This window comes from Amblyomma americanum, chromosome 10, assembly GCF_052857255.1.
Source record: "Amblyomma americanum isolate KBUSLIRL-KWMA chromosome 10, ASM5285725v1, whole genome shotgun sequence".
Classification (NCBI taxonomy): domain Eukaryota; kingdom Metazoa; phylum Arthropoda; class Arachnida; order Ixodida; family Ixodidae; genus Amblyomma; species Amblyomma americanum.
In genome coordinates, this window is record NC_135506.1 from 57,021,426 (window position 1) to 57,047,359 (window position 25,934).

The 25,934-nt window shown below is 47.3% G+C and overlaps 1 protein-coding gene across 7 annotated transcripts in view; it reads left to right on the top strand.

The window, feature by feature from the left end:
* Positions 1 to 25,934, top strand: part of LOC144108019 (uncharacterized) — a 58,655-nt gene that overhangs the window by 25,188 nt on the left and 7,533 nt on the right. For all 7 annotated transcript variants that reach the window (XM_077641281.1, XM_077641283.1, XM_077641284.1 and 4 more), the window contains 6 exons: positions 548 to 608; positions 14,362 to 14,446; positions 17,409 to 17,571; positions 19,219 to 19,275; positions 24,903 to 24,972; positions 25,044 to 25,259. In XM_077641281.1, the coding sequence (XP_077497407.1) occupies positions 548 to 608; positions 14,362 to 14,446; positions 17,409 to 17,571; positions 19,219 to 19,275; positions 24,903 to 24,972; positions 25,044 to 25,259 (652 nt within the window). The remainder of the gene's footprint in view (positions 1 to 547; positions 609 to 14,361; positions 14,447 to 17,408; positions 17,572 to 19,218; positions 19,276 to 24,902; positions 24,973 to 25,043; positions 25,260 to 25,934) is intronic.

Below are 25,934 nucleotides of genomic sequence, written 5' to 3' on the forward strand. Positions count from 1 at the left end.
TAAATTTTCTAGCACAAACGTTTTAGCTGACATCTGGGTGAAGCACAAATTAGCGTTGACTAGTCATGTTATGGGTTTGTTATGCCTGGACTGTTTGTCGGCCACTCTGCATTGATTTTACTTGATAGAAAAGATTGTAAAGGCATTTAGGAGAAGCATATTTCGCATCCTCTGTCTAGCATCACCCCAAAGCGGTAGCTCAGTGTTTATGACGTTCGACTGAGCCCGGGGACGCGGGTTCAATCTGAGCCACGTTGGCCACGCTTCGATGGAGGCGTAACGCAAGGCGCCCAAATACTGCGCTATGTAAGTGAAAGTTGAAGAAGCTGGCGCGGCTAAAATTATTCTGGAGTCTTCCACTACGGTGTTCCTAAAAGCCCAAGTCGTTTTAGGACGTTGAACCCCATATACCATACCAGCTTTGCGCCGTCATTTATACCCTACATAATGTATTGAGACCTGATAAGGAAAGGAAGAGAAAACTGTCCGAAGCAGTGCTACACGCATGAGATGTCGAACGCTTCTTGTTGATTCTTTACTGGCGCAGGTCATATCACCCAACGGCAATTATACGTCGCAGCTACCGGCAGAAGTCATGGAAACGTCTGGTAAGCCCAGGAAGGTATATAAAGCTCATAGTTAACCTTTCGTGCTACCTTGCGCATCCAAAAGATGGCAGCACATGGCACTTTCTCAGCGTCCCTTGGTAGTCAATATTTTGTCACAAGTGCTGCGAAAAGTGATGTTCCTGGTACGCATTGTTTATTAAGCGAAGAGTCGAAAGCAGAGTGATAACTGTGGCAAAATGCTGGAGCAAAACGTCTCTCACCACGCGACTACCAAGCAAACGCCGAGTACTAAGCCCACCGAACGGCAAAGCGATAAACTTCGAAATAGAATATTTTATTTCCTGCTACTTAGACACACTTATCAAGCGCTCCATGTTCTTATGAGCGCTGCTGATAAGCTCGGCAGTTCCCCAACCACGACGGAAACAAAGGCAGTAAATTGGACCTAGCAACATAATGATGGTCGTTTAAGGAGGGTGCGAAAGGGAAGTTCCGAAGAATTGCGGGAAAAACAAATGCCGTTTTTCTCCAACAAGAAAAGAGTGCTACATGATGTCTGACAGGAATAATAGGTAGAATGGTAGAATTTGTTGTTGGATTGCTGTAATCCTTTAATGACTAGCGTCGCAAACTAGCGAAATTTCGTTTGCACGCTGTGTACTCATTAGCACACAGAAAGTGCACAACAAGTTTGGCGTCAAGATGATCTCTGTAGGCAGCGCTTTTCGATCTAAATGCCTGGTGTCACGTTGTAGAATCTGTGTAAAAAAAAATGGGGCACGTGAATGTGTGACTTCTGAACAGCGCTAAAAAACTTCTCGTAAGCCATTATCTGAAAGTATTTGTGGGCTCCGATTCTAAAGATGGTGCCAGTAGTTGTTTTAATATGATGCTTGATAATAATCTCGCTGAGTTAGGGAACCTGCACGTGTTGGCAATTGAGTCTTCTCGTTCAGTCCGTGAATTGGTTTTCCTTCATCCGTGTTTCATTAATTAAAGTGGCTTTCGATCCCGGCTTATGCAATCATAAAGTGGCATCTTTTACACCTGTTCTCAAAGCAGAGGATTTTGAGTGGGCTGATAATGTTAGCATATTAGAAAACTTAGATTCAAATTGCCGACTTCTCTGATGCTGATGCTGCTCTTCTATGGTCTGTTTTTGACTGTATGTTTTTTTTAGTACATTTAGTACATTTTAGTACATTTTTGACCTTTTTTAGCACTCTCTTTGCAGCCGATGCCCTTGCGCCATAAAAATTTCCTATCATCATCACCATCTTCATCATTATCATCACATAAATGATCTTCTTCGGTATTGCATGGTTCATTACCCGTGACTTTCTCCTACTCATGCCTTGGATTTTATTGCATTTTGCTGTTGCAGTTTGTCGTACGTCTCACCTCTCCGCCTGCAGTATGTAAGTAAAATATTTAGAAATAGGTAAACGTTCAGAGAATGAAAATTAACTGCTCTGTCCCGGCCTTCAAAATGATATTTTCAAAAACTCGGCTTAGGTGCACAAAATAGGCTCTATGCCAATTTGTTTAATTTTGCAACATACCAATCTCTCACATTTCACGGCATGAATACATGTTTTATATCAGGATTTGAATATATGTGCGTTACCTACCATTCTGTTGAGGTAATAATTTTTCTTTCAATCCTCCCTAAATCCAGCATTAAAATATCGGAAATATGAATTAGTGACCCGCCATTTTTTTCTTTTAAGAGCGAGGGGGAGATTCAATCGCAAAATTTCAAGGTTAGTGTCTCGGACATTTGATTATGGTGGTCAGAAGGCAAGGAATTCCTATCTGGCGTTTCCACTATACTCGAGTTTTGCACGATTTCGATCCAGCAGGACCTTAGCGTGAAAGACGCCTTATCAGCTGCAGAATGCATCGCGCGTATTTTAACTGGCCACTCACACGCCAGAATCATGATGCTCTTTCTCGTTTCTTCCGGTTTTGTATATCTTTCTTCTTGCTACTAGACCTGTGGCTAAGAGTACAGGTACCGTGGGTCTCGTGAAACTACCTCAAATTCGCACACAAGAGAGGCTTGTCGATGTACATGCAGTGCCGCCTCCATTCATCTTGTACCCTTCCTACTGTCATGCTCAATTTGATAGATTTCGACGACCACTTATTCACACTGCGATTCAGATAACGGGGTTGGCCTCCATTTGAAGTACAAATAGGTGCAGGACTTCTACGGAAGTTTGTACCTTTACAAACGTAGTGATAGAACAGCGCAAGAAAGCGCAAATGTGTCCTTACATGTGCATTTAAAAAGAAAGATAAGTGCGCCGACTACCCGCTGCAATATCTTGTGGAAAGTATGTTATAAATACATGTGTCCGTCCCCTCTGCCCCTAGTACTGGTCAAAACACGAACAAAGCGCATATTTACAGCCCAAAGTACGATAGCGGTGTTTCAAGTAAATAAAAATAATTGTTTTTTTTTCTGGAAAGGAAATGGTGCAGTATCTGTCTCACATATCGGCGGACACCTGAACCGCGCCGTAAGGGAAGGGATAAAGGAGGGAGTGAAAGACGAAAGGAAGAAAGAGGTGCCCTAGTGGAGGGCTCCGGAATAATTTCGACCACCTGGAGATCTTGAACGTGCACTGACATTGCACAGCACACGGGCGCCTTAGCGTTTTTCCTCCATAAAAACGCAGCCGCCGCGGTCGGGTTCGAACCCGGGAACTCTGGATCAGTAGCCGAGCGCCCTAACCACTGAGCCACCGCGGCCTAAATTGCGGCGTAATAAAATCCGCAAAGGGTAAATTAATGCTACGCTTACCTTTCACGTACATTGTCTGTGCTTCAAATATCTCGCGGTCGAGTGTCCCCGGATGATGGTTCACCACTTATGCACCCTTCTAGTTGGACTTCATGGTGATGGTGATGATTATGGATATTTATGGCGCAAGGGCATCCGTGGAAAAAAAGTGTCGCGGCGCAAGGTTTTTTCTTCAATCAAGGTAGGGGTCAAAGACCTATTTCCCAAGCATTTCACCCTAAAGAAGCCGAGCACCAGGCAAGGGAAAGCTTGTACCCATTCTATCACCGGTTGGCACCCGCCCGCACTAGACTGGCCTGCAAACGCAGTCTTGATAATGCTGTGCTAAACTGCTCCAACTAAAAGACTTGAGGGAATAACGAGGCTCTCGCAAGTGCTTGTTGTGGCAATGCCCCTCTGCCCGATGTATAAGCAACCACACGATGCTTGCATCCTGTACAAGTGCGTCACACATTCTTGACATTAAACTGAATGCGTCGCGTGCTTCATCCGGTGACGTACTTCGCGATTGACTTTGTTCTAATTTCATTTGGTCATTTCCTATTAATCATTGTTTCCTTGTGACGTAAGCCAGGGGCGAGGGGGGTTCACTCCACGCATGTCTTAGCAGAAATGCGGCACATAGTAGGCAGTTTTAGCTGTGCGTACGCAACGGCTTAGCGTACGCAAGGAGTTTTCGGGGACGGTAGCGCGCATGCGCAGAACGCAAGCGCAAGCCTTGCGTCTTGCGTGCGTACGCTAGCCAGCGGACTTTGCGTTGCGGCGCTTGCGTGCATGGCTTGCGTACGCTAACGTTGACAAGACGGCGGCGCCCTGCTCGCTCGCTTCGGAATATATACATGTCGCCGCTGGATTCTCCGACGCAATAGCTCGCCCAAATGGTAGCGGTTCGCTTTTATTTCGCCTACTCTTTCCCACACGTAGCGGTATAAGCGATAACTAGCCCCTGTTTTTCAGATAATTTGGCGATTTTCAAGCTCCTAGGCCTAACTAAATGCAGTGTGCTTTCTTTGTAGCAACGACACTTGGCGAAACAGTTTTGTAGTTTTTAGTCAGTTCTTACATTTTCTTCGGTTTGCATAGTTTTTCTTCTTGGAACAAAAAAAGGCCCCCAATGCACTCACACTAGTTGCCAGTAACCACGGAAGAAATTTTCTTCAACCGAGCGTTGATGTGCTTTGACGTCTTGTCACTAGATGGCGCTACTGTTTACGCGCGCGTGTGAAGGACGCTACGTCACGGCCAGCTAAAACTATACTTCGGAGCGGACAGCGTAACGCACGCAGCAACGTAGCGCTTTGCGTGCGCAAGCACTTGCGTACGCACAGCTAAAACTGTCTAGTGCCACTTGCTTGTACAAACGGACCCCGCGCCCATACTGCATTGCTGAACGGGCGCCGACGATGGAAGGAGAGCGACGGCGGGTTTGACGCGCCGTTCGAGCTTCATCGGCCCGAATATCGTCCCGAGAAAGAAACTGTGCGGTGGTAGTGGGCCGAATTGGCGCATTCGGCCAAACTGAATGTGGCGGTGCCGCCACCAGACCGGTCTTACCTGTTACTGGTCGTTTGTTTTCCCATCTCGGGGTGTGTTTGTCACGATGGTCGTCACGACAAAAGGAAATCAAAACACAATGTATTATTACGAAAGGCCACAAATGACTGATAGAACCCTTACAAAATTGGTCTATAGACTTCTTATAGACTTTGTTGCCTTCCTACAGACATTTCTTTTTTGTCTATTTATAGTCTGTAGACAGAAGTCTCCTAAAGGGGAAGACCGTGAATCTATAGTTTCTCTATAGACTGTCTATAGTATTTGTATTGCCTATAGATTCTTGTCTAGGTTTTGCCTACAGAGAGCCTATAGACTTTATAGACAGAAGTCAATGGACAGTACATAGACTCTCTAAGGAATTTTTGTAAGGGAAACTCGACTTATTTGCATACACCCATCTTTTTTGATGCAGGAAAAAATATCACACCAACATTTCTCTTACTTCTAATGTGTTTAATGCGATCCGCTTTTGTGAAAAAAAGCAAAATTGCAATGGGAATGGTAGCGTTCATTGCTTCATATTGGTTGCTATCTCTGATAGTTTCCTCTAGTACAGTCTTGGGCCGTACAGCCTTCGGTCGAAGTCTTCGAGCCCCACAGCTTGCTTTTCAGCCAGATAGTGTACTGCCAGTACCACTAAAGACCAAAGGGCTTTGAAAGGACAAGTCTATGGCTGTTCTTGCTTCACACCAAATCACAGCTTGACGGCTGTCTTGGCTGTTCCACCAGGAGGCTAAAAGCAAACTCTCTGGCCTAAAGACTTGACGAGCGCTGTACTTAAGTTTGATAATGGACAGCTTCTGTCAAGAGAGCATAAGGAGGGTGTAGTTGTAAGGCATTGAGTGAAATGTGCAAGCATTGCAAATTCAGCCATAAAAAGTTATTGAAAGCAAACGCAAAGAAGGAAGCTAGTCTCCCAAACCCATGCAATGTGATAACTTGAGCTTGGCGCATGACGGCCTGTGTTTCACCACAACACTGAACACAACACAAAACAACATGCAACGTAAGTCTTTGCCATGGCGCATGCGCTCTTGCCTCGATATAAGCTCGGGATAGTGAAATCTCGAAACCACTGCACTTGTTCTGATCAAACTTCTTCGCACCGTAGTCTTCCACCTTGTCTAAAGCAACATGAAGCAGCAGTGCCATCTGTTCGTTAGAGTTTCGTTTACAGAACACAACTTGTTCCTCATTGGTATGGCCGACAGCCTTCCCCAAGGAGCTGCGGCTGTGATGAGCCAAACGAATGCCATGATATAAACGTGTGGTGCACTAGCTAACTTGTACACTGCAGCAAAATATTCGGCCGGTGGTCACATCGATCACCAGTCATGAACACTCACCAGGTGCTTCTCTGCATCCCGGGACCGTCATGCTTAAGCGACTGGTGCATAATTTTTCGCAAGAATGATGATGGATTTTTATGGCGAAAGGGCATCTGTGGCCAAAGGGCGCCATGACAAGTTTTTTTTCTTGTACTTAAGATGGGGTTAAAGACTTATTTTTAAAGCATTTCACCCTAAAGAAGCCGAGCACCAGGCAGGGGAAAGCTTGTACCCATTGTATCACTGGTGGGTACCCGGCCGCACTGGGGATCGAACCCGCACCTCCCACATACGAAGCGGTTGCTCAACCGCTCGGCCACCGCTGCGGTCTTTTCGCAAGAATGACTTTTCTATTTGGCTGCCATGATTACTTCACCTCTCTTCTACATTGTCCCTCCCCTCCAGCGCAAGTCAGCGAACTCACACCGTCTGCTGGTTGCTTTCTTTCCTATTGTGACGTTCCTTGTGTGTGCTACGAGGGTCCGCGTTCGACGGCGCGGCGTAGACGGAGCCCCAGTGGCGGCAAAAGCACTCAAGGGAAAACAATTCAGCTGGAAGAGAGGAGATCGGCGACAGTCCGTCTCGTTTTGGAAGCAGCCAGCACACATGTTTCTACTGTAAATGGCTGCAAGCAACTTGAGTGGGATGGCTTTCGGGCCTGCCGCCATGGACCGCACGGAGACGACCCAGGTGACAGCGGCATCATCAATTACCGAGCCATACTCGTTGAGAGTGAACGACCAAAACGAAGGGGTTTAAGCACAACCGGACCCCCTTTCCATAGTGTCGGAACGTGTCGAACGCCGCCGCCGCCGCCGCGGGGAGACGGGCGTTATCTTCCCCAATTGCCGTGGCCGTCCCGGGAAAAGGGGCCTCGTGTCGACGGGCCTGGCCCCGTGGCAAGACGGCGGGCATCACCAATCAACCCTCCCGAGCACATCCCAGGACAAGGGACCACTTTCTCGGCCTTTAAGTGACCTCGCGTTCCGGCCTTGAGTGGCGAGTGTCATTTGATGGAGAACGGAGGTCGGTGACCCGCGGGAACCGTCAGCGGGCCATAGACCATCTACCACAGCCGACGCTACCTCGACGACAACCTTCTTTCCCTCGGACTCAACACGTGAGGGGGGCGAGACCATAAGTGCGGTGGTGTGTTTGTGCGCCCAAGTGAAAGCCCTAGGCCCCTCCCACTCCGGCGTGGGCGTCCTCACCCTAGGGAGTGTGGGGATAAGAGGATATAAAAATCGACGAGGAGTACGGAAGAGAAAAACGCTGAGGACGACATCGTTCGCCAAGGGGGCCTTCAGCGCCGAAGCCCGACGGCGTGCAGCTTCTGCCAGCAACCGTTCGAGCTCAACTCCGGAGCCCCTCCATCGTTCCCATGAAGTCGTCGGCACGTAAGCTCGGACACCCCAGCCTCTGATGTATAATCAATAATCATGTATAATTATTGAATATATCTGTTTAAACTGAGCCATACGGTGTCTCTTTGCCTCTCCGTCCCGTGTGGACCTGCGCATTATGGGGGTCGTCACACTGGTGTCAGAAGTGGGGTCTCAAAAGCAAATGTCCTCTGAATGCTGCGACATTCATGACTTCAAAATTGTAATCAAAAGGGAATCACGGGACTGATTGTGGGACTTTTACCCCCATTTGAGAGGCTTGAGGCACCGGAGGGCTTGAGCGAAAAAAAAATGTCTGTATCTGAGGGAGCTCCCACTCCACAGCTGTCGCTCGGAGCAAGCATGCTGGCATTAGGAAGCGTCATTCCGACGTTTACGGGAGATAAGACAGGGGTTCCAATCTGCGATTTCTTTTCCATGCTAGAAGAGATTGGGAAAATGGGGGGATGGTCCGATGCTCAAATGCTGGGAATGGCGAGGTGTAAGATGGCAGGAGCTGCTCATGATTTTGCATGGCGAGACGAAAAAGTAAAATCCACAAAATCATTTGCGGAATTTAAGAAGCTCGCGTTTGAGCATTTCGACACTGAACCACGTCACGTGCGGGTACAGAGGTTCCGTGACGCCGGACAGATGGTAGGGGAGGACGTGCGAACGTTTGCGTCGCGGCTTCAGCGCCTAGCACGCGATACGTTAAGCAGGGAGGAGGAAGGAGACCAGCTAAAGAAGAAATACGCGGAGGATCTACTTAAAGAGGAAATGACCGCTTTGTTTGTGGCTGGTCTGCAAGACCCCGTGCGCCGGTTCGTGCTCTCGCGCAAGCCGAGCAATTTGAACCATGCCGTGGCGGCCGCATTGGATGAGGAACGAAATGAGGCGTTAACGACAGCCACAGCGAGAGTACGCGTCATAGAGAGAGCGGTGCTCAACCCTGAGGTTGCTCTCTTGACAGAGCGGTTAGATCGCTTAGAACAGCTGCTATCTCAGCAGGTGGAACGCCAGGTTGAAGCGCGCGCTCAACAGCGCCCATTCGCGGGAAACCGGAGACCGCCACAAAGCTACAGGCGCGGTATGCGAGATTTTGAAGAAATCGTATGCTTCGTTTGCCAGGGTCGCGGACACATCGCCAGGTTCTGCCAAAACGTGCGCCGTGGGGAGCCACAAAGAGAAGCAGGCGAGACACGCCCTAAGCAAGCCTACAGCGGGGCTCCAGATACCGAGACAAAAAACTAGATAGTCCTCCCCACCCTGAGGGGCGTTGCAAGTTAAATGGTTGTTGCATGGAATTGTTGATAGATACGGGGTCAAAGGTGACATTTCTTAAGGAGAGCAGTTTTAACACGCTTCGAAGGAAGGGGGACCACGAGGTGTTGGAAGCGTCTGGTGGTATGGCAACCAAATTTGTAGGCATAACGGGGGATCCTCTTGGCATAAGTGGACTCAACCAGTTACACTTCTCTCTCGGCGGAATTGCATTGGAGCACCCCTGCTACGTATGCCCGGACACGGTGTCTCTGCCAAACTGAGTGTCAGGTATATTAGGGCAGGATTTTTTGAGAAAAGGGAAGGTAGTAGTCTCATTCTCTGAGGAAGAGGTTAATGCGGGCGGCTCAAAAGTTCCATTTTTGAACAGGAGAGGGGCTGAGATTCGCATTATCGATATTGACACCCGTCAAACAGTGGGATCATTGGAGAAGGTATATTCGCGGGTTGCCGTCAGGCTGGTCGATGAGGCGGTCGCCCTTCCTTGGTCGGAGCACATTTTGTAAGCGTGTGTGCCTTCAGATGTAGAGAGCGGCGCCGTGGGAGTGCTTGAGCCGGTCGACTCTCTCAGCAATGGCCTGAAGGCAGCCGCGTGCCTCGTGACAGTTAATGACGCCCACAGAGTGCCCCTACGGGTGGTTAACTGTAGCCAGCAGCCACTGAGCCTTCCCAAGAACAAAACATTGGCTTTCTTCACCTCTGCGATAGAGAAACGTGAGCCCACCGATACGGCACTCGCAACTGTGGAGCATGCTAGTCCTTCGGCTGCTCCAAAGGCGTCGTTAGATCTTTCTCACGTAAAATCCAGGAAGAGGGTGGCTCTGGCTGGTTTGCTGAACGACTACTCGGAGGTATTCGCCGCGTCCAACCTGGATTTGGGCTGCTGTGGCGTTATAAAGCACAGGATAGAAACCGGCACTTCATCGCCCGTTTACCAGCGTGCGTACAGGATTCCTTACTCCCAACGTGAGGAGATGGAGCGGCAGGTGCAGGACCTGATTGATCGCGGCATTGTCGAACACTCAAAGTCACCCTGGGGAGCACCAGCACTATTGGTGGAAAAGCCAGATGGCTCGTATCGATTGGGAGTGGACTACCGCAAACTAAATGCCGTAACTCGCATCGATCCATACCCCATCCCTAATATACAGGAGACGCTTTCTCAGCTGGGCTCTGCCAGGTACTTCACGGTAGTGGACATGGCGGCGGGATTCTGGCAGATAGCAATGGATCCGGCAGATGCTGAGAAAACGGCATTCAACACGCCATCAGGGCACTATGAATGGAAAAGAATGCCGATGGGTCTGGCCAACAGCCCTGCTGTGTGGCAGAGAACCGCTGATGTTATCCTGGAAGGTCTTCTGGGGAGGCTGTGCTTCGTGTAAATGGATGACATAATCATATACAGTGACAGTTTTGAGAACCATTTGCGCGATATTGAGCAGGTTTTGGTGCGACTAAGAGGAGCGGGTCTCAAGCTGAAGCCCTCTAAGTGCCAATTCCTCAAAAACGAGGTGAAATACCTCGGGCACGTTGTTTCAGCTGACGGCGTGCGACCGGACCCTGAGAAACTAAAGTGTGTCTCGGATTTTCCATCCCCGACTAGCGTCCGTCAGGTCCGGCAGTTTCTCGGCCTGATCGGTTATTACCGAAGGCACATAGAGGAGTTCGCCAAGCTCGCTAAGCCACTCACCGCCTTAACAGCCAAAAATGTCGCCTTTCGCTGGGACGAAAACGCGGAGGATGCTTTTGGGGCCCTGAAAAGGAAGCTAATGAGTGCACCGCTGTTGCGCCACCCGGATTTTAATTTGCCCTTCGTTATGGCCACAGATGCGTCAAAGTTCGCAGTTGGTGCCGTGCTATCACAGGTTATCGAGGGCAAAGAACATCCCGTTGCTTTTGCTAGCCGACAGCTGAGCCCCACAGAGCAAAAGTACGGAGCTACGGAAAGGGAGTGCCTCGCCGTTGTCTGGGCAGTAAAGCACTTCAGATGCTACCTTTACGGCCGCAAATTCAAGCTAGTCACAGACTGCCTTCCTCTGAAGTGTGTGATGAGTGTCAGGGACCCTAGCTCGCGACTCGCTAGATGGAATCTACACCTGCAGGAATACTGCTTTGAAGTGGAGCACAAGTCAGGAAAGACACATCTGAATGCTGATGAACTCAGCCGCACAGCTGCCGTGGCAGCTATAGATGAGTTTGTCCCCGTAGTCGACCCCGCCGAATTACGCACAGAGCAGTGCAAAGATCCTGACCTGAAGCGAATAATCGAAAGCTTAGAGGGCGCACCGTCTCACCCCGGACAGCTAGGTTATTTCATTGGCAAAGACGGCTCCCTGTGTCGGCGCACGAGGCCAACCAGGAAAGGGAGACCAGAGAAAACCGCTTGGGAGAGAGGCGTCATACCTCGGTCGTGGACAGAAAGGGTTCTTCGCGCGTTTCACGATGCGCCATTTGCCGGTCATTTTGGCGTAGCGAAGACACGCAGGCGTGTGGAGCGTTTGTACTTTTGTAGTGGCATGCGACAGGATGTTAGAGACTACTGTGCGAAGTGTCATTCCTGTCTCGAAAGAAAAACACCCAAGGGACGAAGACCAGCTCCAATTCAGCCGTTCCCTGAGGTTTCGGCTCCCTTCGAGCGGACAGGTATGGACATAATGGGCTCATTGCCCTCGACCACTTCTGGAAACAGGTACATTTTAGTATTTGTCGATCACCTTTCAAAATACGCGGAAACGGTAACACTCCCAGATCAGAAGGCAGACACGGTTGCAAGAGCATTTGTCGAACAGATCGTGCTCCGACATGGGCCCCCGAGGCAACTCTTGACAGATCGGGGAACAAACTTCGTGTCGCAGCTAATGAGGAGAGTTTGCGAGCTGCTTAAGATCGCTAAGAAGCAGACAACACCGTACCATCCGGCTTGCAACGGCGCGGTGGAGCGACTGAACCAAACCGTGGCCGGGTTCCTGTCGCATTTTGTTTCGCGCGACCAGCGGGACTGGGACTTGTGGCTCCCGTATGCAATGTTTGCCTACAATTCCGCAGCACACGAGAGCACGGGCGAATCGCCATTCTTTCTTCTCTACGGCCGAGACCCGGACCAGCCTAGTAAAGTGCCAGAGGGCCCCCGTCGTGTCCCATACGCTTCACTGGACGACTATAAGGTTGAGCTAGAATCGCGCTTGCAAGTGGCGAGGGACATCGCAAAGGAGGCCTTAAAGAAAGCGGCGAAGCGCAGGAAGGAGGTGCACGATCGCAGTGCTAGAGACGCGCCGTTTGATGTGGGGGACAGCGTGTACATTGAAAACTGCCAAAGGCAGATTGGGCTAGCTCGTAAGTTCCAGACGAAGTGGAGAGGATCGTGCGAGGTTGTCGAGAAGCTTTCTCCGGTAAACTTCAGAGTCCGAGACGTGAACCGGCGCTTGATAAGGATACACGCAAATCGCCTCAAGTCGGCACCGGTTCAGTATTCACGAAATGAGGAAAGGGAAAGCGCGGATTTTGATGGGGACAGAAGTGAAGCGGAGCGCGCAGATAGTTCGCAAGAAACGCCCTCTCCTGCATTTGTTCGGCAGGCGCCAGAGGTGATGGCCGGAATGCCACCGGATTTACTTCATGCATTGCTACAAGAAGAAGAAGCGCGCGAGGTTGCCGCGCAGATAACGCCAGGAGAGGCTCCTGCCACGAGCCCTCGCGAGTCTCAAAGCAGACAAAGGGTCACAGACTTACATGGTATGACTCATGAAGGCCGATATCCGCTGCGAAATCGGAAAGCTAAGTCGGACTAATGGCGTAAACAGAGCGGAGTTGTGAACTGGTTAGAAATGTGTAATGCCGCAGCTCATAACATTGCTATGTGCTTATGTGTTAAGATATCGGAGTTGGTAGTTAAACCTTTCTGTCAATAAGTAACACCTTCACATGAGAGCATGCGGAGCGCATGCAGAACCTGCCCTACATCCTTTCGTTATCTATATTTTTGTCTGTGCCGTGATCGTGCTAGAAGTGGGAGCTCTTTGGAACTGTGGTAAATTTATTTTGTCCAGTTTGGACTAGAAAGGAGAGGCTTGGGTGCTGAGTTTCATGTTTATCTGTAAAAGAAGATCAGTGCTGCCCCTGGAGACGCCAGTTATGACAGCTGAGGCATATGGTGTTGTGCAGTGGTGTTGAGTTCAGCGAAAAGTGTTTTGTCGGACGCACTGTGCGAGGCGATTCAGAAAGACAAGGGGAGCTGCATGGACTCAAATGTTCGGAGAACATTCTTCTGGAGGGTGAGCGAGTGTGACGTTCCTTGTGTGTGCTACGAGGGTCCGCGTTCGACGGCGCGGCGTAGACGGAGCCCCAGTGGCGGCAAAAGCACTCAAGGGAAAACAATTCAGCTGGAAGAGAGGAGATCGGCGACAGTCGGTCTCGTTTTGGAAGCAGCCAGCACACATGTTTCTACTGTATATGGCTGCAAGCAACTTGAGTGGGATGGCTTTCGGGCCTGCCGCCATGGACCGCACGGAGACGACCCAGGTGACAGCGGCATCATCAATTACCGAGCCATACTCGTTGAGAGTGAACGACCAAAACGAAGGGGTTTAAGCACAAACGGACCCCCTTTCCATAGTGTCGGCACATGTCGAACGCCGCCGCCGCCGCCGCGGGGAGACGGGCGTTATCTTCCCCAATTGCCGTGGCCGTCCCGGGGACAAAGGGGCCTCGTGTCGGCGGGCCTGGCCCCGTGGCAAGACGGCGGGCATCATCAATCAATCCTCCCGAGCACATCCCAGGACAAGGGACCACTTTCCCGGCCTTTTAGTGACCTCGCGTTCCGGCCTTGAGTGGCGAGTGTCATTTGATGGAGAACGGAGGTCGGTGACCCGCGGGAACCGTCAGCGGGCCATAGACCGTCTACCACAGCCGACGCTACCTCGACGACAACCTTCTTTCTCTCGGACTCAACACGTGAGGGGGCGAGACCATAAGTGCGGTGGTGTGTTTGTGCGCCCAAGTGAAAGCCCTAGGCCCCTCCCACTCCGGCGTGGGCGTCCTCACCCTAGGGAGTGTGGGGATAAGAGGATATAAAAATCGACGAGGAGTACGGAAGAGAAAAACGCTGAGGACGACATCGTTCGCCAAGGGGGCCTTCAGCGCCGAAGCCCGACGGCGTGCAGCTTCTGCCAGCAACCGTTCGAGCTCAACTCCGGAGCCCCTCCATCGTCCCCATGAAGTCGTCGGCACGTAAGCTCGGGCACCCCAGCCTCTGATGTATAATCAATAATCATGTATAATTATTGAATATATCTGTTTGTTTAAACTGAGCCATACGGTGTCTCTTTGCCTCTCCGTCCCGTGTGCACCTGCGCATTATGGGGGGTCGTCACACTATACTCTTTGTCTCGGCGTAAGCATGCTCGCTGCACGTATCCGTGTACTTTTCACAGGTGACGTCACTGCGACCAGCATAGAGGCCCAGACAGCATGCCGAAGGTGGAACGCCATAATTGACCTTGAAGGCTCCTACACTGAGTGAGTTCGCCTCTGGTACCCTTACGAGCTGAATTTTGGAGGTATTGTTATTTCACCTGCGCAGTAGGGCTGCTCCATGCTTTTGCACTTTTTTAGTGTTAATCAGTAATAATATTAACTCCTTACTTGATTGAACACAAATATTTCTTTCTTAACTACAGGTATCAGCCACTGCATTATTCATATACATGATATTTTAAAACTGACTGACTAAATCGTCTTTCTCAACAACGCAATTTTCAGCACTGGTCCCGAGGCTTCTAGAAAATAGGAGATTGCAGGACAGGGTTGCTTCTGCTGTGTTGGTTGAACAGAGTACGTCGCATTTTTGTAAGCAAAATCACGGACTACATGCATACTAGGAGACTACAGTCAAAAAAATCTGGAAGAGGCATGCTTGGGACGAACGGCTTTGCTCTGTTCGTCTCTTAGCAGAAAGGAGGGGATGGGGGGGGGGGGCATTCACATTGGCAAGGGCTTATGATATTTAATTTTCGTTGCTTTTCAAAAATAGGAGCTTTACGCAGCAAAAATAGTTCATACACAATCTGCATTATTGCAGGCATTTAAGTGTTGCCACAAGTACGGTTACCATAAGTTGTTCCTCAAGAGGGCGAAACTACGGCAATGGTTATAACACCAAAAGTATCAAACGTCGTTACAAACAAGGAGGTATTTGGCTTTTGGGTTTAGCTTTTTTTTACTCACTTAAAACCGGATCTTCTCTTTTACTCCTACCGAGATATTTCCTGAGGTCATCTCAGAGACAAGTGACCTCGTGCAGCCGTTAAAAAGAATTCTTTCGTGCTCAGGCTGCGGCATCATAGCTTGGCGTTGCTGCTGCTGTGTTGGCTGACAGAGTACCTGTTGTCATATGAAGTGGATTCAACGCGCATAGATGAACTCAAAAAATGAACAGGCGGCAAATGATGCAACAAATCTTAAGTAGCAGTATTTGTTGTACACTTCGCTTTTAGATTGATTGCATTCCAATTGCGTTCTATAATTTGCTTTCTCTGTAGTCTTCTAGAAGTAGGAGGCTGCTATAGGCTGGGTAGGGAAAAATCGAAGATCGCAGATGCATTTTTAACCAAGAGCGTTCCGAAGGAGACATTTTTGGCCCCAGAAGGTCTCCAGGAGGCTGCCCGATTAACTTCGATCCGCTAGAGGCGCTGCAGTGAAGTATTCGCAGAAAGAAAAAGAGAAACCGCTGCTTTTTGCCGAAAGTTGATTATACTGCTTACGCAGTACAAATAAAATGTCGCAACAGGATGACCGCATTCATAAATAAAAAAGTAGGGCTAGATTTATGCAATGTGTTGTCAACCGAGGTGACATTAGAGCAAACGGAGCCGCGCAAAAATTTAAGGTCACAGCAGAACAAGCGCTGGCAGAAATAATGATGGCCGAGCTGTTTCCGTACGTGAATTGTCCTCAGAGTCATTTTCGTGCAAACTCACTTGAACACAAAATCAGGAGGACAACAGTGCGCGCTAGTATTATTGTCCTCTTCTTTTTGACTGAAGCAAACAAGGCTAAGCTAGTTCGCTGTATATTGTCACCGTAATCATCAAGGGCCGCAGCACCATCAAAGGTTGGTTCACTGCAGGACGATCGTGTCTCACAATGATATCCTATTGTATCTGTCCAGCTCCATCCAAACAACCTTTCTCATCTCATTGGTACACCTGACACCCTGATACCTTACAGTGTTGTTAGTTAAAGGTAACCGTGTACATTTTAAATCTTCCCTGCCATGCGCAAACTACGCACAGAAAGTGGCGTACTTCGTCGCTCTGGGGCCAGGGAAAGCTGACGGCGTTGCACCTGGGCCGGCATGGGCGCGTAAAGCATCATGGGTCGATGAGCTACTTGGTGCGGGACAGTCGGTCTTTTTCATGAACAGAGAGCGGCGTTACTGAGATGTCCCGTTCCGTCCACGGCGCAAACGACTCTGGAGCAAAAGTAGTGCGCAAAAGCCATGGTAGCGAGAACGCAACAGTGCAGGACGCAAATAAATGGTTTCTCTTTTTTTAATGTCGTTAAAAAACCTCTCAAAATGTTCAAGCGACATTTTTTTCAAAAACATATTTCTCTTTATACAAGTGCCTAAACATTTAAGCTCGAAATGTTGGTTTTTGTTGTCTGCAATGCTTGGCCAAAAGGACAGCAAGCCACCGCTTAGTTTGGGCAAACTTTATATTTACATGTTTTCTGCTCGTTTGTTGAGATTTATAGACCGGATATTGAATCATAGGACATTCTTGATTATCGAACAACGTTTGTTTTTTCATTATTTTTAGGCGAAAAGTTGTAGTTCTGCAGTCGGTAGCTCTCCGCCACATGATGCTTAGAGCGCCCATGGAGGTTCAGGTGGTCTCGAGGAAGCTCCGTGCAAACTCCCACAGGCGGGGCGCCAGCTTTCCCTCTAGTTTATAGTAAGAGACTCTATGGCGGATACGGAATGGGACAACTCAGTAACGCACTCTGTGTTCCTGAAAAAACCTACTGTCCCGCACCAAGCAGCTCAACGCCCCATGATGCTTTGCGCGCCCATGGAGGTTCAGGTGCAGTGCCACCAGCTTTTCCTCTAGTTAATAGTAAGAAACTCTATGGTGTATACGAAATGGGACATCTCAGTAACGCCACTTTGTGTTCCTGAAAAAAAACCTACTGTCCCGCACTAAGTAGCTCATAACCCCATGATGCTTTACGCGCCCAAGGAGGTTCAGGTGCAGCGCCGCCAGTTTTCCCTCTATGTAACAGTAAGAACCTCTATGGTGGATACGGAATGGGACATCTCAGTAACGCCACTTTGTGTTCCTGAGATAAACCTACTGTCCCGCACCAAGTAGCTCAACGCCCCATGATGCTTTGTGCGCCCATGAAGGTTGAGGTGTCGCGCCGCCAGCTTTCCCTCTAGTTAATAGTACGAAACTCTATGGTCCACATGTCTCTGCAGGGGATCCATCATGGTGTCCGTGAGCGTGTTCGGGGAGAGCGCGCCCCGTTGCGAGCAGCTGCGCGTCGGCCTGTGGCAGGTGAACGGCAGTGGAGTGCTGGACCGGCACCAGTTCTGCCTCACGGACCACATTAAGTTTGCGAGAGAGAAGACAGAGTCATTGGTAAGCTCATGAGAAGGAACGTAAATACTGAGCGATGATGGTGGAATGCAGGAACTTTGTTGTGCCCTGTCCATAGCAGTGCTCATAATGTTCGCTCATGCAAAAACTAGTCCACCATATTAACATGCACGTTTCCTGGTACAAAACACTCGGTAGAAACCGTGTTAGCCTGCCATCACTATCCTTGCTCGCTAAGAAAGTGGAGGTTTAGCATTATTTTGAATATATTCTGTATATGGCCAGTTTTACACCATGGAAAATTTATTTGGAACCGCTGTGTTTGTGCGTCCGTATTCGTTCTGCTTTCTCTCCCCTTCGTTTTTCGCGCTGCTTATTTCTTACGCAATGGATCTCAACCAAAGGGTCTAGTCAATCAGTTTGTTAAAGAAAGAAGGTTGCTTTATAGAAATGTGACCCGTATATTTTTGTCGAGAACCTGTGTCGCCTCGCTGTCTTCTTACTATACAATGGCACCTCCGCGTTTCGTGCCAGGTTTGACATTTTTTTCGCTACGGTTGAGTGAAGGCTAATGCTGTGTCATTGAATTCTATTTTCCGCAAAGGTGGTGAATTGATTAGGCTTTCGCATAATACCTAATTTACCTTATCGTTTAAAGTATGCTTCGGCTTCCTCCCTTCTTTTTACTCTCTATATGGTTCCTCGCGGATATAGTATAAGATATCATTCCGTATTTTATTCGATTTTATTCCTTTGTGGCTGTGTTGTGGTTAGCTCAAGAGGCGCCATTCACCCGCTATCACTGGGGTTTGGGCCAATCACAGTAAATAAACATGAAATGTAGCGTCACGTAGGACCATCAGAAATGACAAACAAAAGTCACGGGATCCAATCTAAATTACATTTTCATATACCTCCGGTCTATGCTCTTTCTTTTAGAAATCCATTGTCTGCCCGTCTTGAAACTACGGCGCACGCAAAAAAGGCGTATTTTTTTATGCTGCTTCGGCATGATAAGGCGCCGGCACTCTTGGTAATAAAGGTCCTGCATGTTATAAGCAGTGCGCCTCTTTGAACCATTCGCCACCGCCTCAAGACACATTTCTTAGGCCAATGCTGTTAATAATGAAATTATAGGAGTAGCTTAGCGTCGCTAAGCGACGCTTGGGCTGTGGGGAGGCCGTTGTGAAGAACCCTGGATCCACTCAGACCACCTGCGGTTTCTTAGCGCGCGCTAGCGTCGTACAGCACATTAACGCTTTCGCATTTTTTTTCCGCCACCAAAATTCAGCCTCTAGGGCCAGGATTCGGTTTCGTGTCCTTGTAATCTGCAGTCGAACACCAAAAACACTGAAAGCCCACAACAGATTAGCTGTCAAGCAATACAATTCACTGTGGACTGATGACATCTCGCAGAACACCGTAAAATAACGTAAATTGGACCGGAAGTACACAGCAAAAACTGTCATTGAAAGTTCTTTAAATGTTTCTTTCATCCGCTTTATATTTTATCAGATTTCATGAATTATAATGCTTTCTACCGGTGAATACAAGTAAAAAGAGAATTGCATGATTTAGCGTCCGGTACTCATGTAAACCTGCAATTGAGATAGCTTGCATGAAAAATTATCTCAAGCTTTCGGCAATTAATTTAAATCCTCTTAACACCCACCGTCCTATCTGTTCCAGAGTCTATCCGTGAAGGTGCTCTTCCAGAACCTCTCCGCAGGCAACTACTGTGTTCGGGTAAGAGCTGTCACCTTACACTTTTGTGCCTGTTATGCAGCAGGCATATTTGGCTGTTCTTTTTTTTTTTAGTGTCTCTAATCCAGCAAGCGCAGCGCACTCAAAGAGAACTGTATTTTCAGTTTCGCTTCAGTAGAAAGGATATAAATATGAGGACACGCTACTGACGTACCATGTATACCTGATTGAAAAGCTCTGGTGGCTTCACTCTCGTCCCTTAACAGAAGCCAAAGTACTTGAGCCTTGGCTCCACCTTATATCTGAGAAGAAAATCATAAAGGCAATCAGCAAAATAGCTCAACTAAGCAGGCTTTAGCTGCAGACAATAGACTCTTGGTGTGCTGTCTGCGTTCTGCCGGAGTAATGGCCCTCACGGACACGTTCCGTACTGTGCTCTAATCTGCCATTTGTTATATCTCTTTCTTTATGTGCATCCTCCTCCCCACGTGTAGGGCAGCAAATTGGCAACTGCCCCGTTAACTTCCCTGCCGATAGTTGCTCTGTCTTCCTTCTCTTCAAGCAGAACGCAACTAATGTAAAATGAAAATATTTTAACCCTGTAATGGACACATTTTTTTCTTTTCGGAAAGAATGTCAACATGGTGATTTAGTACCCGTACTGCCATCTGTCGGCAAACGAAAAAATGTTTTGGGCGAGCCTTACTGGCCTTAAACTGGACACAGAGTGCCACAAAAAACACAACAGGCTGGGCTCGTTATGAGCCAGATATAACAGTCGGCTTATGACGAGAGTGGCTCGTCCAGGTTCCTTAAGGGATTATCAAAAATGTGCTCCGGAAATCATGAAAATCTTTTAACCCTGTAATGGACACATTTTTCTTCTCGGAAATCATGACAACATGGTGATTTAGTACCCGTACTGCTATCTATCGGCAAACCAAAAAAATATTTTGGACGAGCTTCACTGGCCTTAAACTAGACACAGAGTGCCAGAAAAAACACGACACGCTAGGCTCGTTACGACCCAGATATAACAGTCGGCTTATGACGAGAGTGGCTCGTCCAGGTTCCTTAAGGGATTATCAAAAATGTGCTCCGGAAATCGGTAAGTATACAAAAAAAGGCAGACTTTAGGACGGAGACCATGTCGACGTAGCGGCACAGATGACTTTTCCGTCGCCCTGCCCGCTACTTAAAAGTACCCACTCGAATCCTTACCTCCAAACATAACCACAGCGTTACCTCGAGAGCGGCCAACAAATGACTATCAACGCTATCGCACTAGAGCCAACACATCCTAAATTTAATCTTCGTAAAATTTGTACTGCCTGTCGTGTGAGCGCCAGAACTTTCGGTTAGTGAATATTCCTGCTGCACGCAAGGTATTTCAGGCAGGCGCAAGGCATGTTGTTGATAGAAGTAATAAAGAATCGTTCCCTGTGCTACCATCTCAGGTCTATTTTAGAAGTTCAAAACACCGTATGCATGCACTGGCGTGAGTTCAGTAGTGTAATTTCCTTAACTAGGCCGCTCAGTGATGTGTTTACGTAAGCAGAAGACTGTGCCGAAATTGTAATTTCACCTCGTTGCTGACCGCGCCTTAAAGCACGAATTATTATCAGTTGGTGATTTATGCGGAATAGGACACTTATCTAAATGAATAAATTGTGTGGGGTTTGTTTCAGCTTTGAATCTTATCTGACTTATATCACTGCGGCTGTTAAATTCACCTCTGGTTTATTAGTTTATGGCGCGCAGTTGGTGTCATTTACCTTGCTTCCAACGTTTCCACGCAAGAGATTAACCTCGCAGACCTCTTTTGGTTCAGGTTTCAGCGCGCATGACTTTTAAGACAGACAAATAAAGTATTATTTCTGCGTAACACTTATTTTCTTTTATTCTGCAAAGTTAAAGCAAGGAAGAATTTATAACAGTGCTTTTCTCATTCTTTCCTGTGTAAGAACTAGTACCCGTCCAAAAATAGGTGCATAATTCCGTCATAATGCGAAGCTTACAGCACAAGCACCAGGCAGTCGCGGGTCGCAGCTTTACAAATAACAGCTGAAGCTTCGGTTCCTTCATTCCCATAACGTTCCAGGAAATCTGAGAACGTGTTACGAGTGCATCTCTATTACGAGTGCATCTCTATTTACGGGATACAAGAGTCAGCTGACGAAACCGAATCTACCATGAAAGAAAAGATAGTCAAAGAGGTATTCAAAGACAAGCTGGGCGTCAAGTGCGAATCTATTGGAAGAATACATAGGCTCGGAAAAAGAAAGGGAACCGGCCGATAATAATTTACCTTCAAGATTATAACGAAAAGAAAGCCCTTTTTGCAAACTGCACGAAACTCAAAGGGTCTAACATCGTCATTCAGAATGATTATTCTCCAACCGCAATGAAAAAAAGAAAACTCCTCTAGGACAGTTGTAAAGAAGAAAGGCAGCTTAAAATAAAAGTTTCACTGGTTCATGATAAGCTGAAGATTGCAAGCACATTTTTTATTGGGATGAAAGCCTCAACAGACGCGCTCTAATTGCTCAAGGCTCATCTGGTATTCACACAGCGGACGTGCAAAGCGACTCCTCAAACACACAGGATTGACGCGCGACCCAAACGGCCGGTAAGCAACTGAGATTACTCAATGTTAATCCTCGCAGTGTCACAAACAAAACTGACGACTTAGAAATTTTATTACTAAAGCATGATCCTCATATTACTGTCTTGACTGAGACTTGGCTTCATGAAGAAATAAGTGATGATATATTTCCTGCTTCCTGTACAGTATTCCGGAAGGACAGGCGCACTGGGGGGGGGGGGGGGGGTGCGTATTGATCAAGAATAGCATATCTGCTCAGATCTTAGAAAATATCGATGATGTTGAGTGCTTGGGCGTGAAGATAAGTGCTTGGGGACACAGCTTTATTCTTCATGCCCTTTACAGACCACCGGATGCTTCTCCAGAATATTTACAGAAGTTACAGGATGAAATGACCGAGAATCAACAGGCTAAGATTATATTGGCGGGCGACTTTAATTTGCCGAGTATCGATTGGCAGCGCCTCAGTACCAGAAACGCGTGCAACAAACACTTTAGCATTATCTTTGATATAATGTTACGCTATGATCTACAACAGGTAGTACACGAGCCCACACGAGTACAGGGTAACTGCAGTTCTATTCTCGATTTAGTATTTCTTAGCCAGGAGTTTCCGGATGCTCTTGTTTGTGTAGAGGAAGGATTGTCCGATCACCACATGGTCAGCTTAACCCTGCCACTTGTACAGATGACGGAAAACTATTCCTCACTGCTCAGTTACAAAGATTATTCTCATGCTGATGACGTGTCCATTATAGAGTATATGGAAAACTGTCTTGTCGAATTTAACAGCGCTGATGTGTCTTTCCTTTGGAATCTATTCAAGGTAATGTGCCACTACTGCATAAACAAATTCCTACCTACAAAAAAAAAAGTTCACAAGCGTACACCTTGGATGAAACGCGATGTTATTCATATTAAACGTAAAATAAAAAGGTTATTGAAGAGACATGGGAACCCAAATAAAATAAGAGAAGCGCAGATCTCTCTTGAACAAAAGGTGTACGCAGCAAAAGAGTACAATTACAATACTTCACTGCCTAACTTTATCAAAAATGACCCTGAGAAATTTTGGAAGCATATGAAAGAAAAAAAACAAGCCAATTTCACAAATAATGATTGATGGCACCCCGATAACTAAGGATGAAGACATAGCACAGCTTTTTAATGAGTATTTTCAAAGTGTATTTTCAGTATCAAATGTTTTCGTGCCGAATTTTCTAGAAAGACCGGTATATGATGTGGATTTTATTTCTTATGCTGGAATTGTCAATATGCTAGTAAACCTTAAAGCAAAAACGTCTTGTGGCCCTGACGAAATCCCAAACATCTTTCTAAAACGATACCCAGAACTTATTTCCAGATTTCTTGTAAAAATTTTTTCTGTTTCCCTCTTGAGGGGACAACTGCCGGATGACTAGAGGGTGGCCCGCGTTGTTCCTATATTCAAAAAAGGGGATCGCTTAAAATTACAAAATTATCGCCCTATTTCTTTGACCTCACAATGCTGCAAACCCCTGGAGCACATTGTGGCCAACTGTATCAAGGAATTCCTGGCTGCAAACAATGTGCCCACAGAGTTCCAACATGGCTCCAGGAAGGGTTATTCCACTGTAACACAGTTGGTATCAGTGATTCATTGTTTTGCTTTATCCCTTGACAATAATGGCCAAATGGATGTAATATTTTTAGACTTCACTAAAGCATTCGATAAGGTTCCTCACGACAAATTAATAAATAAACTTAAAATTATTGGCATACCTGATATTTTTGTAAACTGGATTATTGCGTATTTGACTAAACGGACTCAATACGTCACAATAGGTGAACATAGCTCGGCCACTCTTCCAGTCACGTCAGGGGTACCGCAAGGTAGTGTTTTGGGTCCCCTACTCTTCCTACTGTACATTAACGACATCGTTAATGTCATTTCTCTCGGTGTGAAAATTAGGCTTTTTGTCGATGATTGTGTCCTATATAAAAAAATAACCTGTCCACATGACCAGACTGTCCTTGAAACAGACCTAAACAGGATATTGAATTGGTGCAATGAATGGGGGATGTTTCTCAACGCTGAAAAATCAGTATGCCTTCGTGTCACTCGTAAAAAAAAGCCACTTATTTTTTCTTATACATTAGGTTCTTCTCCACTACGTGAAGCTATCAACTACAAATATTTGGGTGTTACCTGGACACCAACATTGTCGTGGAACACACATATGAATAATATTTGTTCTTCTGCTTTCCGCAAACTGTGCTTTTTGAGGCACAAACTATAAAACGCCCCTACTAATTTGAAATTACTCTGTTACTTTTAATTTGTTCGACCAAAGCTCAAGTATGCATGTATTTCATGGGATCCTCACACTAAGGCAAATATCAGTCACCTTGAAAGAATACAAAGAAAGGCAGTTAGGTTTATATTTAATAAATTCGCATGGCTTCACTCTCCCTCTAAAATTATGGCAGACAATTGTATACCCACTCTTGAATCACGTCGAAAGCAGTTAAGACTTGAATTCCTTTCCCTCCTTCTTAACACCACAGTTCAAAAGAATAAATCACCTTATTTGACGCCTGCATTAACGCGCCTCACAAGACATCATCATCCTGACTCACTCGCACCCTATTATGCTCGAACTGATGCGTTTAAATTTTCCTTTTTTCCTCGCACAGTATCCGATTGGAACCATGGTTTGCTGTCTGCAGTGTGACTAAAAATTGTATAAATGTGTACTTGTATGTTCCTGTTTTGTTCATTATTATCTGTATATATACTAATGCCCCTCTGCTTGGACCCAAGGGTCTGCAGTATGTAACAAAATAAATAAAAAATAAAAATATCCTTAGGAATGTTAGCCAGCATCATTGCCCTTCTGCAAAGGTATCCATCTACATTTGGCGTTTTTCACTGAGTGTGGTTGGAAATTCCAAATTAACACCTACTGGCTAATGTGTTTCCTGCTACGCAAAACAGTTAACCGCAGCACGAGTTTATTTAACCAACGCGTCACCATGCTAAATGATCACCGATGTTTGCTGCGTTGTTCCTCGCGATCTGCAGGTGACTCCGGTCTGCCGCCAGCCTCAGGAATGCCTCACTCTTGTATCCAGGGTGATTGAGTTGCCCTCGGGTGAGCAGTGACCATTTCCTACTCGAAACCGACTTTCTCACGTGACTGTCTTTTTTCACTGTCCTCCGCAGCCCCTAAAGATCTCACGCCTGAGGCCCCCGAGGAAATCTTAACCAGGCTGAAATGGCTGCTTCTGCTGCTGCCGCTAGTGGTGTTCCTCACTGCGACGATCGTACTGCTGGTACACCGGGGGCGGGGTCCGTCGTGGAAGGCTCACAAAGATTCGTCCACCCAGCGTCCACCTCAGCTTCTTGTGGGCACACCTCTGCTGGGCCCTGGACCTCCCGGTCAGTGATAAAAATTCACCATCCGGAAAGTGCATTTGGGCGCTGAGCCGCAAATTGCGGACAGACGCCCATCTTGTAAAGCATATCGAATAGACGGTGTCAAGTCTTCTGTGTCTTTTTATTTTACCTCGGAATAATAGTGGAGGTAGAATTCCTGCTGGGGCGCGCAGCAGGCTGTTGTAGCATAACTACAGCTGTATAGCTGTGGAACAGAGAGGACCAAACTTCTTCTCATCTGACGGCCATTTAGGGCAGTACCGATGCGATACAGGCCCCAACTAAGACCCGGGAGCCAACCAAATGAGCTTTGTATTTTCGACAAAGGCTTACTGCTTCGTCTAGAAAAGAAATGCTTTTGATAAAAGCACTAAACATAAGGTGGGCATGACAAAAAACAAGGTGCACATAAATGCTTGTTTTCTTTGATATGTTTCGGATTAGAGATCAATGCAGCGTACTTTATATGAACACACAATGACTGCACAACAGAGCCGCTGGATGTAGAGCTCCGTCATAAGGACCGCTTTACCAACCAAGTTTGTTAGTGCGTTTATAAATAATATTCTTTGTTGCACAAAATTCCTGCTGCCAAGAAATGAGCCGTACACTCTAAACAAATCTGTCTGGTGCCCCTTCCCACGGGGATCTTCGTGGAATCGCCGCAAGCAACAGCAG